The sequence below is a fragment of the Scaptodrosophila lebanonensis genome, unplaced genomic scaffold, assembly GCF_003285725.1.
Source record: "Scaptodrosophila lebanonensis strain 11010-0011.00,11010-0021.00 unplaced genomic scaffold, SlebRS2 tig00000136-arrow-arrow-pilon, whole genome shotgun sequence".
In the NCBI taxonomy this organism is placed as follows: domain Eukaryota; kingdom Metazoa; phylum Arthropoda; class Insecta; order Diptera; family Drosophilidae; genus Scaptodrosophila; species Scaptodrosophila lebanonensis.
The window spans coordinates 436,956-453,883 of record NW_022060586.1 but is presented as its reverse complement, the minus strand read 5'-3'; the positions used below and the strand labels follow the sequence as shown (position 1 = coordinate 453,883).

The 16,928-nt window shown below is 38.5% G+C and overlaps 1 protein-coding gene across 7 annotated transcripts in view; it reads left to right on the top strand.

Moving 5' to 3' along the window:
* LOC115629146 overlaps positions 1-16,928 on the top strand; it is a 35,399-nt gene that overhangs the window by 6,210 nt on the left and 12,261 nt on the right. For 4 of the 7 annotated variants that reach the window (XM_030525502.1, XM_030525504.1, XM_030525503.1 and 1 more), the window contains 2 exons: positions 2,742-4,136; positions 4,267-4,583. In XM_030525502.1, the coding sequence (XP_030381362.1) occupies positions 2,742-4,136; positions 4,267-4,415 (1,544 nt within the window). In that variant the 3' untranslated portion in view covers positions 4,416-4,583. Of the gene's footprint in view, positions 1-2,741; positions 4,137-4,266; positions 4,584-16,106; positions 16,581-16,928 lie in introns of those variants that run through there. The other 3 variants (XM_030525507.1, XM_030525506.1, XM_030525505.1) reach the window with 3 other exon arrangements.

Here is a 16,928-nt window from a genome sequence, read left to right as displayed (position 1 = left end):
AATCGATTCTGAATGGATTCTACAGTGCTAGTAACATTGCTCATTGCAACGAGAAATTAAATGAAACATCCTTTACTTTGAATTTAAAAGATCCTGCGTAGACATTTTTGTTCTTACAAAGATGAGACCACTTTAATTTGTACTAGATTGTAATACTATTACTATTGTAATCGTGCTGGGCAACTTATTAAAAGTGAAATCAAAAAGTATTTAGTTTGGTATCATCCACTCCGCGCATTGAAATCAAGTAAAAGTATATTTCAAGTGGCACCGATAAAACAACCAAACAAGTGAATTTGTCGTTTTTTGTTTATTATACACTGTACCCTTAGGGTAAAACGGGTATATTAGGTTTGTGCAAGTGTGTCACAGGCAGAAGGAAGCATCTCCGACCCCATAAAGTATATACTATATATTCTGACACAGCACGACAAGAGAAATCGATCTAGACATGAGCGCACATTAACCAAACTTGGTATGTGGACTAGGAGCGCCCTAGACTATACGAGTTCATTTTATTTTTTGAATTTTCCCTCCCCCCACCCCGCTATAGAATTTCGCCCATACTGTTCACATTTTCAAAACTACAAAAACCAAACGTAATTCATATATAACTATCTACTTTTAATTTAAAATTTCATTGAAATGGGTCAATTCTAAGAAAAGTTATTAGCGAAAAAATTTCAGTCCACTACTACGCCCACAAGCTGCAGCATCAAGTTCGCTGCTCTTCTTCTACTTTTTGCTTCTACTAGGTGCGCATATAACTCACTGATGGAAGTTTGTCTGGGTACAGGGTATTTCTCTGTCGGGCGTGCTCGACTGTAGCGTTCTCCCTTGTTTTGTAGGTACTACAGTGAAAGAAGCTAATTAAAAATATCGTAGCAATAAATATTAAAGTTGTTCTCAGAAACGTCCCTTGCAAGTTTGTGCGAAATGCTGTTGTTTGATAGAGAATACTTACGCTGAGGCAACCATATTGCTTTTAGAGTCAGAAAATAGAGTATGGATGCTCGAATACTACTAGATTTATAGTAATACTAGCGTTTCCGGCCTGCATTGCTGTGTCACTTGTAGTGCTCCACTTGTAGTGCGCCATTGTAGTGCTTTTTAATCTTTCCGACGTCACACATCTTTCCCAATACGTCCTTCGCTATTTATGGCTTCGATTACGTTCTTGATTGAGTACCCACTGTCGTCCATCTTTCGTCGTCTGTACAAAGGATGTCCATCGCCCCCTGTTGGTGTTTCTTGGATCACATGTGGATGCCCTTTCGCGCATTTGCCAAAGCCGCAACTCCCATTCTTGTTCCATTTCTATGGCTCAAGACGTAGATGCCCTTTCACAAAGATCTTGCAAAAGTTATTCGCGTTCATCGGCATTTTCATGAACATGAAATGTACAAGTATATTAGGTGAAAAATGTAACAGGCAGAAGGAGGCGTGGCAGACCCCACAAAGTATATATATTCATCGTCAGCAATGCAAGACGAGTCGATCTATGTCTGTCTGTCCTTCCATATGAACCCCTGGATCTCAGAGATTATAAGAGATAGAGACACCAAATTTTGCACAAAGATGCCTTATGTGTGTATTTATTGAATGCGATTAGGAAACGGTGTCATTATTAGGACTGTGATCTACTACCTTAATACTAATAAATCTATTCCTATTTTCATCTTTCGATGAAACCCCCTTAACCGGTAGACATTTCAATAAACCTCTTCCTTCATTTTCGAATTGTTGCATCACATTGATAATCTTTTCCTGTATTATTACTTGGTAGTGAGTTCAAAATTCCAAGAATTACGGTACTTATTGGTAGGGGGGTGTATCATAATAAAAAGAACAAACTTGACCTGCCGAGGGCTTAGGGGAGCCTGGATACCAAGTTTGGTTATTATAGCTCCTGTACTTGCTGAGATCCTTGCGCTCATACAAACGGGCGAACTGAAGGGCATGGCTGTATAGACCTGTCACCCTGACACATATATATATATATATATATATATATATATATGTATATACTTTGGGGGCTGCCACCCCTCTGTATATGTGTTACATACACGCAAGACTAGTATTCTCTTTAACCCCTTGGGTACAACGTAAAATAACTCTTCTATAACCTGCTTCCGGTGCAGTAAAAAGTTTGATTACATATTTAATAGGACTGTTATTTTTATGCTAAAACTTCAATAAAACAATAAAATAAAACTTTACATACTTGGATATGTGTGTGCCCCCGTAAGTGTATCTCAGATCAAGAACTTTTGAACCATAAAGACTAGGAACACCTAACTTACGAGTAATACAAGTATGTAGACTTTTCTTTTGCCTACGAAGACTGATCCGTGCAAAAATCAATCTTAGTAGGACATTTATTTATCATTTGGTATGATTCTTATAGTGCCGCATGATGTTCTGAAGTTTCATCTACTAAATCATATACATATGTATATTTAGTAGCTGTCACAGAAACGATTTGGTAACTAAATTTTGTATTTAAAGGTTTTGAATAATGACTCGCAATAATTTTAACTTCAGAGTCAGGCAGGCACGATTCGTTGAAGCTACGGTCGTCATCCATATTTCAAAATGTGAATTATCATAGTTCACGAATTTTAAGTCTTACGAGTAAGAGGAAGAACCTCTTAGAAAAAGGTTATCACGGTTTCTTTAGTATTTTGAATTTGCTCAATATTGTACATATTATGTGATCTTTTTCTTATCTTGCTTTATAGGTCTTCTTAACGGGCCACTCTTTCGCCGCTTCACCTTTCGAGCTGTGGCCCTGGTGGGTTCAGTACTCACCTTTCTCGGTCTTTTCATGATGGTCTTCGCCGATACCTTCGAAATTTATGTACTCAGTTTTTCCATCATCTATGGCTTCGGGCGCGGATTGACTGTATCCGCCTCGTCTCTGGCGGTTATTACGTACTTCAAGCAGAAGCGTCGAACAGCCACAGCCTATCAGTTTGGAGTAGCGGGCTTGGGGCCCATTGTGTGTCCCTTCTTCGCGACCTATATGATTAAAGAGTTTGGCGTGCAGGGAACAGTTCTGCTCTTTGCTGGTGCCTCATTGCACACGATTGCCTGTTCATTGATCTATCAGCCGGTGAAGTGGCATGTCGTAAAGCGTGATAAAGACGCGGAAGCCCTAAAATCACAGGAGGCGCAAAAACGAAATCCAGACGATGGTGATGACGATGATGATGATATCATTAAACAAGGAGCCGATCCAGAGACGCCAGTATTGGCGCGTGCCAACGATGGATGGTTTGGATCACGCAGCTCCCTAAGCAGCAATGGCACAAGGAACCGTGTGAACACATCGGACCGTCTTCAACAGCAACAACAACAGCAACAGCAGCACAATGAAAATGGTGGACATGTGGAGCTGAAACGTTTGAACAGTCGTGATTTCAATGCTAAGCAGCGCAGCTTCTCGGTGAGCCACAGCATTAAGGAGGAAGAGCACGACGACGATCACAATGATGAAAAGCACGTCGACGATGAAGCGGCACAACCCTTGACGGATTTAGGCCAAAAGCTTCAAGTGATACCGGCACATAGGTCAGAGCTGGCCAGACAGCATGTTGACGAGGACGACGATGATGAGGAGGAGGAGCGTCGGAAGAAGTTGCCTATTTACAGAAAGATTATCATATTCTTCGACCTCGATTTGCTGCGAGATCTAACCTATGTTAATCTGGCTGTGGGCATAACGCTTATTAATTTTGTTGAAATCAATTTCGCCATATTAACGCCATTCATACTCCACGATCTTGGCTTTAATGATCACCAGACAGCAGTAGCCATGTCCGCTTTGGGATTTTGTGACTTGGTTGTTCGTTTTCTGGTGCCACTGATCAGTGCGAATATAAATCTGAGCAATCGTACGTTTTTCGTGGTTGGCATCTTGGGAATGTGTGTGGGACGTGCATTCCTTTCGCTCACAAGCAACTTTTACTTCCTGATGGCCATTTTCATTTGGCTGGGTCTAAATAAGGCCTTCCGCACCGTCTTCTGGTCCCTGATCATACCCAGTCATGTGCCGTTGAAGCGCCTCCCGGCGGCTGCTGGCTTGCAACTGCTCATGTCGGGCACATTCTCCATGGCGTTTGGACCCGTAATCGGTGAGTCTGGCAAGCATGTCTGCATGTGTCCTTTTTATATACAAGTATGTGTACGTGTACAGAATGTAGCATTGCTTTTCTCGTTGTTCTATTATACTAACACCCTACTCCCATCCCCAATACCCGGCAGGTGTCATACGCGATCACACCAGCTACGCCCTGACGCTGAACGTCCTCAACGCCCTGTGCATCACGGCAATAGCTCTGTGGTACATCGAGGACTTTGTGCGCGCTCGTTTTCGCAAAACAACTCCGGTCGGCGACAGCGACTGCAAGTGAGAGCTCGGGCTGGGTGTCCACTAGTCCCCATGCCACCACCCCATACCCACTTACCGCATAGTTTAGCAATGTTGTTTTTTTTCTATGTTGTAAGTTTTGTTTATCCACTGTTTTCACCATATACTTATACATTACAAGTATATACATATCTGTAAAGTGTATTAGAAATTCTGTTGTATATAATTGAATGCGTTCGAGAAGTCATTGTTACTGCTAATTGTTATTAGTATGCGTAAGCACAATTTAATATGTATTTGCGCCCTGTATTATATCGAAATTAAGAAATTGTGCTCCGATTAGTTCTTGCATTAAAGAACTAAGAAGAGTGGAGTACGAGTTTGTAACTAAGAATTTCCTATTTATTCTTATCAGCAGTTTTTCGGTTTTCGCAATCTATGTACTGCTGTTTCAATTAATAAACAACTAAAAAAAACTAAGTACCCCGAGTACTCGTGTATTATCCATTACCACGATATGGCAGGGATCATACTAAACATTCTTATAATAAGCTTGTCGACTCCATATGCACTTCGCTTATTTCAATTTTCAATTGTAAAGGAGTGGGGCGTCGCTTTTTGGTTAAATATCTCCAAAATGGCGGCGTAAATGAAAAAACTAACACTTTTTCCTATACACGTGTATTCAGCAAGTTTCTTCTTTTTAAACTAACTTTACAAAATCCCAGTAAAGCGCTTATAGTCTAATTGGACTATTAGGGAGAAAGACAGCGCTCTGTTAACTAACAGACCGCTGATAGCTGTTAGCCTTGGCTGTAGCTAACAGCGGGCTGCCGCATGAACAAATATGATGTCCTTAAGCCTTTTCCGAGTGCATTCGAGTATGTATGTTCATTACGTCGTGCATTCTGTCTATTGCATGAACTGAAGTTTGTTTTTAATTACCCTCAATAATGGTACTAAATTGTAGTACGTAATTGACTTGTGTATTGAGAATCAGACAAATCTATCTCCTACACGCGTCCAATTGGATGTTTATCAATTTGTACGGGTATGTATCGCTTCAATTCCCAAGCTGGCAAAGCACGCCAGCCTATCACCCAAAAACACTAAGTCATGCATACTCGGCAACGAAGTATTGTGTAGGGCGATTATGTGTCATCCAGTTGTCCGTAGCAACCAAGAAAGTTATTTTTTTGACAGTATTGCTGGCCCCAAGCTAACCAACAAAAAATAATGAGAAGTATTCGCCAAATATCCAAACAGCCAGACAGCCGGTACGCCGGCCCACAAGCCGGTCGATCCGTCGTTTTGTGGGTATCATCGTAGTAAACGAGCAAAATAAACATAAACCGGTTGCTGCACGCCTCTGAACTCGGTCAATAAACTTGATCGTACTCGTACTACTGCAAGCATTCCAAATGCGGGCCGTACACAGAAAGTCTGACGAGTTCGTGTAAGAAGAAGGTATTTGCATAAATGGCCTGATAATGCCAGCTATTGCGAAACTTGCTCTCTTTTTTTTTTATTTAGAGAGCGGATGAAAAAAGATTTTGAGAGACAAGCTTACTTGCAAGTCAAATTGCTTATACCTTGACCCCCAACGGAAAAAACCGTCTACGCCGTTTGTGTAAATGTATGTACATACATATGTAACAGGCAGAAAGAAACATCTGTGACGCCACTTGATAGATATATTCTCGATTAACAGCAGAGAAGAATCGATATTCTCGCATATACTATGTAGTAGAAAGTACTAGGTGCGCCCAATTGAAAGCTGGAAGTTGACTGTAGGGTCCATTGTAGTCACATATTCCACATGTTTGTGAAAACCGTTTCGGGCATTTTTTGTGCAAAAGCGGAAATCATTTTCATCAATATTTGTGTGGTTTTGCAAGAAGTCCCAGAAATTGTTTTTGTTGAAGAAAACCATTTTTATATAGAATTGTATTAGTGTCAATTGAAATATTATTTACGCATTACATACATACTTACTATGTATGTACTTATAAGATTCGACAAATTTGTGTGTAATAGACTTGGGCCGTAAAAACGGAAACGCGCTATGGAGGAATTGCTCTACATAGAACAAAATAAATAGATAATATAACAATTTACAATAAATGTGGGGAGGCATTTCGTACCAAATAATGAATTGAGCAAATACTTCCAACCATAATTCAAAGTTACTACGAGTACAGTGGCCATCATTCAAGCATGAATGAAATGATACATCCACCAACCGGCACTATCTTTATGGCCCGCACTATAAAGGGGCCTGTGCTCATCTCTGCTATATACTCTTATGTTTGCGTAGCATGTATGTACATATTTATCGCAATCCAGCAGCTTATCGTATTAAGATAGCGCACAATATGGCTTAATTTGGGTGCGCAAATCACAATTTAAATGTTTGCCTTTAAATTGTGGCTCTAATTATGATGCCGAAGCTGCCGGCCACGCTTCAGCGACGTCATAGTTGAGTCAATCTCACGGGTGGGAAAATTAAATATCAAAGGGAGGAATTTGAATCTACGGCTTATCTAAGCTGGGGTCTGTTGTCTGCTACAGTTTTTCTTGCGAAAAACAAAACACTTGTTACAAATACGCATGTCTATTTTAATCACTGAGAGTATTAGAGTATATCGCTAAACTTGTCGCGATCGACCATTTTAAATCACCACTATATATTGAAACTTTCTCTGTCTGCTTTATGGTACATCTCTACATCTCTTTTGGGTCGCCAAAGGTGGTCGTTGATGACAAAATGAAAGCAATTTATGGTGTTACGATATTGGAAAGACACACAAGTCTATGACCATGACAATGGAGGCATAAAGATTTTGTTGTAATACATGGGGACGGAAATTTAGCTTTCGAATAGTGTTTGGGATTATATCTTTTTGCTCCACATGTTGATCAAGAATATGTATACTTCAACTGCCTGCATGCATACATTTGAACTAACATAATATATCCATATCCATTTCCTCTAAAAAAAACCTAACATACCCTTTTACCCTACCATAAAAATATGCTCATATGTACATATACTTGAACTCGTGCTATAAAAGGCGGTAGTATTTGTATTTTCTGCGATGTCATCGTATTAATCAAAACTTTTTATTGAATATAATGCTGACGTCGGGCGGTCCCAACTCTTAAATACCCTGTAGGCACTTTTAATAAAAACAAAAAACTCAAATTTAGGACAATCAAATTTTACAAGCATTCTATGTGTGTGTACTTATGTTTATGTACAGTTTCAATGTCATACATACATACATAAATTGTATGAGTGGTCTCTGCCCAACCTGTATAACACACTTACTACAAGAACACATAGCCATGCATATAATTTATACTCTGTACATGAAATGTACAAGAACATATAAGGTTAAATATATTAGGTTTGCGGGAGGTCCAAAAAGTAACAGGCGCAAGGAGGCGTGGTAGACCCCCACAAAGCATATATATTCTTGATCAGCATGACAAGATGAGTCGATCTATGTCTGTCTGTCTGTCCGTATGAACACCTGAATCTGAGAGACTATAAGAGCTAGAGACACCAAATTTTGCACAAGGATGCCTTATGTGTGTACGCTGTGCAAGTTTGTTTTATATTTTTGAGTACCCCCACTTCTCCCTATGGGGGATTTCCCGATTTTCCATTCGTATAATCGCCTATATCTCGGAGACTATAAAAGCTAGGCACACCAAATTGTAGTGTGAGATGACTTATGTGAATACGCAGAAAATGTGTATTTTGGAATTGCCCTCCCTACCCCTCTCCCTCGCAATCACTGATTTTCCATAAGTCCCGTATTTCTTGGAATTTTTCATTGAAATATTCATTTTTTCCTTCTTGGTGGGAGGTACAGGGTATTTAAGAGTTGAGCCCACTCGACCTAGCATTCCAATTTCGTTATTTTATGCCGTCATGATGACAAATTATATGATTATTGTTAATTTATTTATTTGTTTACATTAATATATACAAGTATACAAACATGCATAAAAGTATACAAACATGCACCTCTTACGTTTTTATTTATGCATGTATATGTGTGTGTGTGCGTGTGTAGACATTTTATTGGAGTTGCAAAGTTAATATTCAGTTTAGGTTCATGTGTGCTCGCTTTTTTAATATTATAACATCAGAAGGGAGCGAAGTTGAAAGTTGCAGGAGAGAGTTGAAAGCTTTCGTATGCATGTATACTATATGAGACGTCACAATGCACTCTTCAGTTTACCAGGAGCTATTGGGTATAACAGTTAACAATTAATAAGTAACCTAAAATGAATGAAGGAGGGTGAATATCGGGCAGAGTTAAGTGCGATCAGTTGAAAAACCAGCACACAGTTACCTAAAGTTGTTGGATTCCATGGGGTGAATGAAAATAATTGATTTGATTACTTAATTATTAGAATATTTTATCATGCTGGCATTTATTTTCGATAACGCATTGCACGAAGCCTTTAATGTTGTTTTTCCAATTGGCTCATATCTCACAATGCTGAAGATATACATTATGTGTATTTTGTATAGGTCGGCAACAATAATAAACATTTTAAATACTTGTACAAGTATGTATGAATTTTTATGCTCCTCATAGTTTAAGAACAATTGTTCATAAAATTGTTGTAATTTGATATTATACTGGAAATGTACTTGTGTGAATGCATATTTTAGTTCCAGCATTCATCTAAAGAAAAACTGAAAGTGTATAGTAAATGTATTTGTTCAAGTATTACCACATCAGCATATGAGGGCTACTATTACTCTTAAGGGTGCATATGCATCAATAATGGTGAAATACTCCAATGAAATGAATATTGAACCAGAATGGAATGCTAGAGTCAAGCGGTGTCCAATTCCTAAATACCCTGTACCCAAAATTAAACAAGATGGAACGTTACAGTCGGGCGAGTCCGACCGTGAAAAACCCTGTACCTAGACAAACTTCCAGCACTAAGTTATATGCGCCCATAGCATCAGAAGAAGAAGGGCGAACTTGATGCTGCAGTTTGTGGGCGTAGTACTAGACTGAAATTGCTGATAACTTTTCTTAGAATTGACCGATTTGGATGAAATTGGATGGAAAGTAGATAATGGTATATAGATTGCAAATAAAATAAAATTGTCTTAACTAGGAACCAAGAGCGTCTACAAAGCAAATTTGGAAAATGTTCGCTCAGCCGTTTCCGAAATCCAGACGTTCTTCTAGACGGACGAAAAGACGGATTAAGAATATACACATAAACTTCATTTGGTTAGAGATGCCTCCTTCTGCCTGTTACATACTTTGCACAAACATAATATACAATTTTTACCCTACGTGTACAGGGTATAAATCATTTTTCACCAATTTCAAAATTGTTATACTCTGTAAATAAAATGTACAGTATATTAGGTTTGCGGGAGCTGAAAATGTAACAGGCGGAAGGAGGCGTGACAGACCCCACAACGTATATATATATTCTTGATCAGCATGACGAGACGAGTCGATCTAGCCCTGTCTGTCTGTCTGTCCTTCTGTCCGTATGAACACCTGAATCTCAGAGAGGTAAGAGGTAAAGACACCAAAGTTTGCACAAAGATGCGTTATGTGTGTACGCTGGGCAACTTTGTTTTATTTTTTTGATTCCCCCCCCCCCCCCACTTCCCCCCATGGGGGTTTTCCCGATTTCCCATTCGTATAATCGCCTATATCTCTGAGACCTAGGGACACCAAATTTTAGTCCCAGATGCCTTATGTGAGTATGCAGAAAATGTGTACTTTGGAATTCCCTCCCTCCCCCCGATTCGCGATTTTCTCTAACTCCCGTAATTCTTGGAATTTTGAACTAAAATTTTGCAAATACCTCCAGTAATAGTAATTGTGTGTCCGTATGCCAAGTTTCATCATGATAGACCGATTTTACAAGTTATAGCTACAAATATATTTGCTGCTGCAGCGCTGCTCAAGCGCTGCCCGCAGCTGTTGTTGATGCTGGTGCTTTGGTTGACTGCGAACATGCTTACACAGACACGAATATACGAACATATACATACATACTCTCACATAGACGTAATTGCTTTCTATATGTGCAATTATACGCCCTTTACGTGAGTTCGAATACCAAATCGATAAAAAAAATTGTTCTTTCTTTTTTTAATTATCTTACTTTTTTTTATAATTATTCTAAACATATGTACAGAGTATTTCAAAATCGGGACACCCGACTTTAGCTTTTTGACTTGTTAAATACTCTAAGAAAGAGATTAGCAAAATAAAGAAAGGGTAGTGTCGAGCAGACTCAACTCTTAAATGCACAAAAAAGAACAAAATTGTAACTACTTAAAAAAAAACAAAATAAATTAAATGAAATAACAAGTATTCAATACATACATACATAAGTGGAGACATGTTTTTTATGTACAGTGTCTTGTTCAAAAATATACTTCTTGTGCATTCGAGATCGCAGAAAAGGCAAGAGATTCATTTTCAACATCTTCACGTACCCGGCGGAGTTAATTTGAGCTCCAAGCATCCCACATCGCAAAACAATCCCAAAACCATTAACGATCAAACGCCAAAATGTCTCTTAGAGAATTAGAATAGTTTTTTCTCAAATCCCAAATTAAACCTTTTCTCTTCCGAGAAGATTTTAAAGATAAAAAATGTTGTTCAGTCAGTTAGCATATTCTTTTTGGAGAATTCCAATCGAGTAACTTTATGGCGACATAATAACCTTGAAGTCACCTTTAATTTCTGTCTGACTATAATTTCCGACTTTTTCAAAGCACGTGTAATGGTCAATTGATACACTTTTAAGTTAACGCTTATCAAGGAATTGCTTACCAAGGAATTGCTCACCAAATGATTCTAATTCCGCAGATTTATCTTCAGACCTCCCGTTTTTTTTTTTTTTTTTTTTTTTTTTTTTGGAAGGAAAGTGTTGTTGTTTATTATCTATTTTCATGCTCTTTCAAACGGTATTGTTGTATCTCAACTCCTTTCCAAAACACTAAAAAGAAAAATGTGCGGCTATGTCTATGTCTATGTACGTTGTGTATGTGTGCAGTACAGAGTTGAACCAAAGCTATTGGCATAGGATGGGCAGAGATTACATTTATGACTATAACTTTATCTACAATTGACCCAACACGAGCCCTAATCGGGTGTAATTGCCAAGTTTTAGTTAACAATTCTAGGAATCCTGGGGAGACTTATGGGAAATCACTTATAGCGTAGGAATATAAGGGTTGTTATTATATTATTTTATTATACCTTAACTGAAAAATGAAGGAACATATGGTTTTTTATTTGTAAGTTTGTAACACCCGGAATTCTAATGTAATCAGTATGAGGAGACGAACCCCAATTTCACTTGCCCTTCTGTCTTTTTTAATCACTGCATCCTTTGATGGGATACGATTTCAAAATAGTTTTTTTTGTTTCTAAATCCTTTTATTTTTTTAAATATGGGAACCAAATTATATACATACATAGGTATTGAGAATCTTGTAGTCATATCTGATGGTGTTAAACATGGCTAATTGCAAAAAAAGTTTTGAAAGAGCAGCTATCACGGGAACAGCCCATGTCCATGGAGGAATAAAGTTTTGTTTTAAGACACAGTGAGAGGAATACGAGTATTTAGTCCTCGTAGCTGTATATACATACATTTTTCATTTTCTACTAACACTCGTATGCAGTAATCAATCAAATCAAATATAATAATTTGTAACTACTATTACGTTAGTCAATTATTGAAATTCTTTTACGCGGTTCTCTTTGTCTACGTCTGTATAACCAATTATGCCCCTAATTAGTGATGTCTTAAGTGTGTAGTGTGTGCATGAGGATATGGGTGTGTGTGTGTGCGTGTGCGCCAGTAACAGTTGGCCTTTTCATTGAGGAGACGGTAAAATCAAAGTGGAACATTTGACAGTCAGCATAGGGTAACACAATTAATGTAATTCCTCCCAATCCCGTTGTCGGCTGATGAGAGACCAGTGACCATCGTGATAAGTGAGAGAGCCGCCAATTCCCAAATGGCAATTGACTTTCCTGAATTTTATGGGCCCCTGTTTGCCAACCACCCTGCCCGCACATACATGTATCTGTCTGGTTACCTGTCTCTCCTTCTGCCTACGCACTCTGCGCCTTGCTATCGGATGGTAGGCACACACTCGAACTCAAGCGCAAAGGATTCAAATGCGAACTCTGAAAGCTGGCGATGCCAGGTAATGCAACAGGCGGCCATTCAAGAGCTGTTGTTGTTGGTAGCTGCTGTTCTCCCTCGCTGCCTATGCTCTTCCAGCAACATTTAACAACAATCAACAACCACAACAGCGACAGCAACAGCAACAGCTCTTGGGCTCTCCGCTGCCTGCGTCAAAACGTACACTTGCTTACATACTCGTATGTATGTACTCGTTTGTGCTTGTGTGAGTGAGTGTGAGTGTGCGTACGCGCGGATTGCCGATAGCAAATGAAAAATTCTATATTTTTGAGTACCCCCACTTCTCCCTATGGGGGATTTCCCGATTTTCCATTCGTATAATCGCCTATATCTCGGAGACTATAAAAGCTAGGCACACCAAATTGTAGTGTGAGATGACTTATGTGAATACGCAGAAAATGTGTATTTTGGAATTGCCCTCCCTACCCCTCTCCCTCGCAATCACTGATTTTCCATAAGTCCCGTATTTCTTGGAATTTTTCATTGAAATATTCATTTTTTCCTTCTTGGTGGGAGGTACAGGGTATTTAAGAGTTGAGCCCACTCGACCTAGCATTCCAATTTCGTTATTTTATGCCGTCATGATGACAAATTATATGATTATTGTTAATTTATTTATTTGTTTACATTAATATATACAAGTATACAAACATGCATAAAAGTATACAAACATGCACCTCTTACGTTTTTATTTATGCATGTATATGTGTGTGTGTGCGTGTGTAGACATTTTATTGGAGTTGCAAAGTTAATATTCAGTTTAGGTTCATGTGTGCTCGCTTTTTTAATATTATAACATCAGAAGGGAGCGAAGTTGAAAGTTGCAGGAGAGAGTTGAAAGCTTTCGTATGCATGTATACTATATGAGACGTCACAATGCACTCTTCAGTTTACCAGGAGCTATTGGGTATAACAGTTAACAATTAATAAGTAACCTAAAATGAATGAAGGAGGGTGAATATCGGGCAGAGTTAAGTGCGATCAGTTGAAAAACCAGCACACAGTTACCTAAAGTTGTTGGATTCCATGGGGTGAATGAAAATAATTGATTTGATTACTTAATTATTAGAATATTTTATCATGCTGGCATTTATTTTCGATAACGCATTGCACGAAGCCTTTAATGTTGTTTTTCCAATTGGCTCATATCTCACAATGCTGAAGATATACATTATGTGTATTTTGTATAGGTCGGCAACAATAATAAACATTTTAAATACTTGTACAAGTATGTATGAATTTTTATGCTCCTCATAGTTTAAGAACAATTGTTCATAAAATTGTTGTAATTTGATATTATACTGGAAATGTACTTGTGTGAATGCATATTTTAGTTCCAGCATTCATCTAAAGAAAAACTGAAAGTGTATAGTAAATGTATTTGTTCAAGTATTACCACATCAGCATATGAGGGCTACTATTACTCTTAAGGGTGCATATGCATCAATAATGGTGAAATACTCCAATGAAATGAATATTGAACCAGAATGGAATGCTAGAGTCAAGCGGTGTCCAATTCCTAAATACCCTGTACCCAAAATTAAACAAGATGGAACGTTACAGTCGGGCGAGTCCGACCGTGAAAAACCCTGTACCTAGACAAACTTCCAGCACTAAGTTATATGCGCCCATAGCATCAGAAGAAGAAGGGCGAACTTGATGCTGCAGTTTGTGGGCGTAGTACTAGACTGAAATTGCTGATAACTTTTCTTAGAATTGACCGATTTGGATGAAATTGGATGGAAAGTAGATAATGGTATATAGATTGCAAATAAAATAAAATTGTCTTAACTAGGAACCAAGAGCGTCTACAAAGCAAATTTGGAAAATGTTCGCTCAGCCGTTTCCGAAATCCAGACGTTCTTCTAGACGGACGAAAAGACGGATTAAGAATATACACATAAACTTCATTTGGTTAGAGATGCCTCCTTCTGCCTGTTACATACTTTGCACAAACATAATATACAATTTTTACCCTACGTGTACAGGGTATAAATCATTTTTCACCAATTTATGACTATAACTTTATCTACAATTGACCCAACACGAGCCCTAATCGGGTGTAATTGCCAAGTTTTAGTTAACAATTCTAGGAATCCTGGGGAGACTTATGGGAAATCACTTATAGCGTAGGAATATAAGGGTTGTTATTATATTATTTTATTATACCTTAACTGAAAAATGAAGGAACATATGGTTTTTTATTTGTAAGTTTGTAACACCCGGAATTCTAATGTAATCAGTATGAGGAGACGAACCCCAATTTCACTTGCCCTTCTGTCTTTTTTAATCACTGCATCCTTTGATGGGATACGATTTCAAAATAGTTTTTTTTGTTTCTAAATCCTTTTATTTTTTTAAATATGGGAACCAAATTATATACATACATAGGTATTGAGAATCTTGTAGTCATATCTGATGGTGTTAAACATGGCTAATTGCAAAAAAAGTTTTGAAAGAGCAGCTATCACGGGAACAGCCCATGTCCATGGAGGAATAAAGTTTTGTTTTAAGACACAGTGAGAGGAATACGAGTATTTAGTCCTCGTAGCTGTATATACATACATTTTTCATTTTCTACTAACACTCGTATGCAGTAATCAATCAAATCAAATATAATAATTTGTAACTACTATTACGTTAGTCAATTATTGAAATTCTTTTACGCGGTTCTCTTTGTCTACGTCTGTATAACCAATTATGCCCCTAATTAGTGATGTCTTAAGTGTGTAGTGTGTGCATGAGGATATGGGTGTGTGTGTGTGCGTGTGCGCCAGTAACAGTTGGCCTTTTCATTGAGGAGACGGTAAAATCAAAGTGGAACATTTGACAGTCAGCATAGGGTAACACAATTAATGTAATTCCTCCCAATCCCGTTGTCGGCTGATGAGAGACCAGTGACCATCGTGATAAGTGAGAGAGCCGCCAATTCCCAAATGGCAATTGACTTTCCTGAATTTTATGGGCCCCTGTTTGCCAACCACCCTGCCCGCACATACATGTATCTGTCTGGTTACCTGTCTCTCCTTCTGCCTACGCACTCTGCGCCTTGCTATCGGATGGTAGGCACACACTCGAACTCAAGCGCAAAGGATTCAAATGCGAACTCTGAAAGCTGGCGATGCCAGGTAATGCAACAGGCGGCCATTCAAGAGCTGTTGTTGTTGGTAGCTGCTGTTCTCCCTCGCTGCCTATGCTCTTCCAGCAACATTTAACAACAATCAACAACCACAACAGCGACAGCAACAGCAACAGCTCTTGGGCTCTCCGCTGCCTGCGTCAAAACGTACACTTGCTTACATACTCGTATGTATGTACTCGTTTGTGCTTGTGTGAGTGAGTGTGAGTGTGCGTACGCGCGGATTGCCGATAGCAAATGAAAAATTCTATAAAGCAGAGCAGCGCTGCCTGCTGCCAAGCAAGTCGTGTGTTCGACGCGTAACAGTTAAGACCGTGGAACAGCGCGCGAACAGCTCCCATAGCAGCAAGAGCAACAGCGGGAGGTTGCTACGCCGACATCATCTCACTCTCATTTGTTGCGTGTTGTCTTCTTGTTATTTCTTTCTATTAATTTGTATTAGCAATTCTATACAAGAAGTCATATATAAGTACGTGCATGTATGTATGCACGAGTATGTGTACCATCTGTCTATGCGCCTATGAAACCATACGAAACAATTTTTTTTGTAGCGACATCTGTGAGCATGAAAGTGAAAAGTGTGAGAATAGAAATTAAAACTTAGTATTTATAATCCAATATTCTGGTAAATTTGATAAAGTTAGTAAGAAAGTGTAAAAAGTGTAGGCATATGTATTGTTTATACAAATCACATACTAAAATATGTAAAAATAAATGCATATAAACAAACAAACATACAACAGCATCAATAACACTATCAACCACTACTTAACTAAGCCGGCGAACGGGATATCGGCAACAACAGCAATATCGTATAAAAAATAATCACAGTGACGCGTAAGTTTGAACAACTGACTCTTAAATTTAACACTTTTTATATGTATGTATGTACATATGTTTTACTGATAATTCTAATAGAAAAACCGAAAAAAGTTCAAGGCATATTTACTTTCATATTTTATTTTTTTTACTTGCCTTGCCTCTCAAACTCCAGCCGTCTGGCTAAAATGGAGTAAATTGAATTACATGCATATGTATGTACATACGTATTTATGTACATATGTATGTATTTATAACGATGTTATATTGCCTCTGACGTGGTAGACGAGCAAGCAAACCTATCCTGTCTGTCCTTTCTAGCTTGATGCGCCCGATGGGCACATTAGGGTGGGTCATGTTATTCAA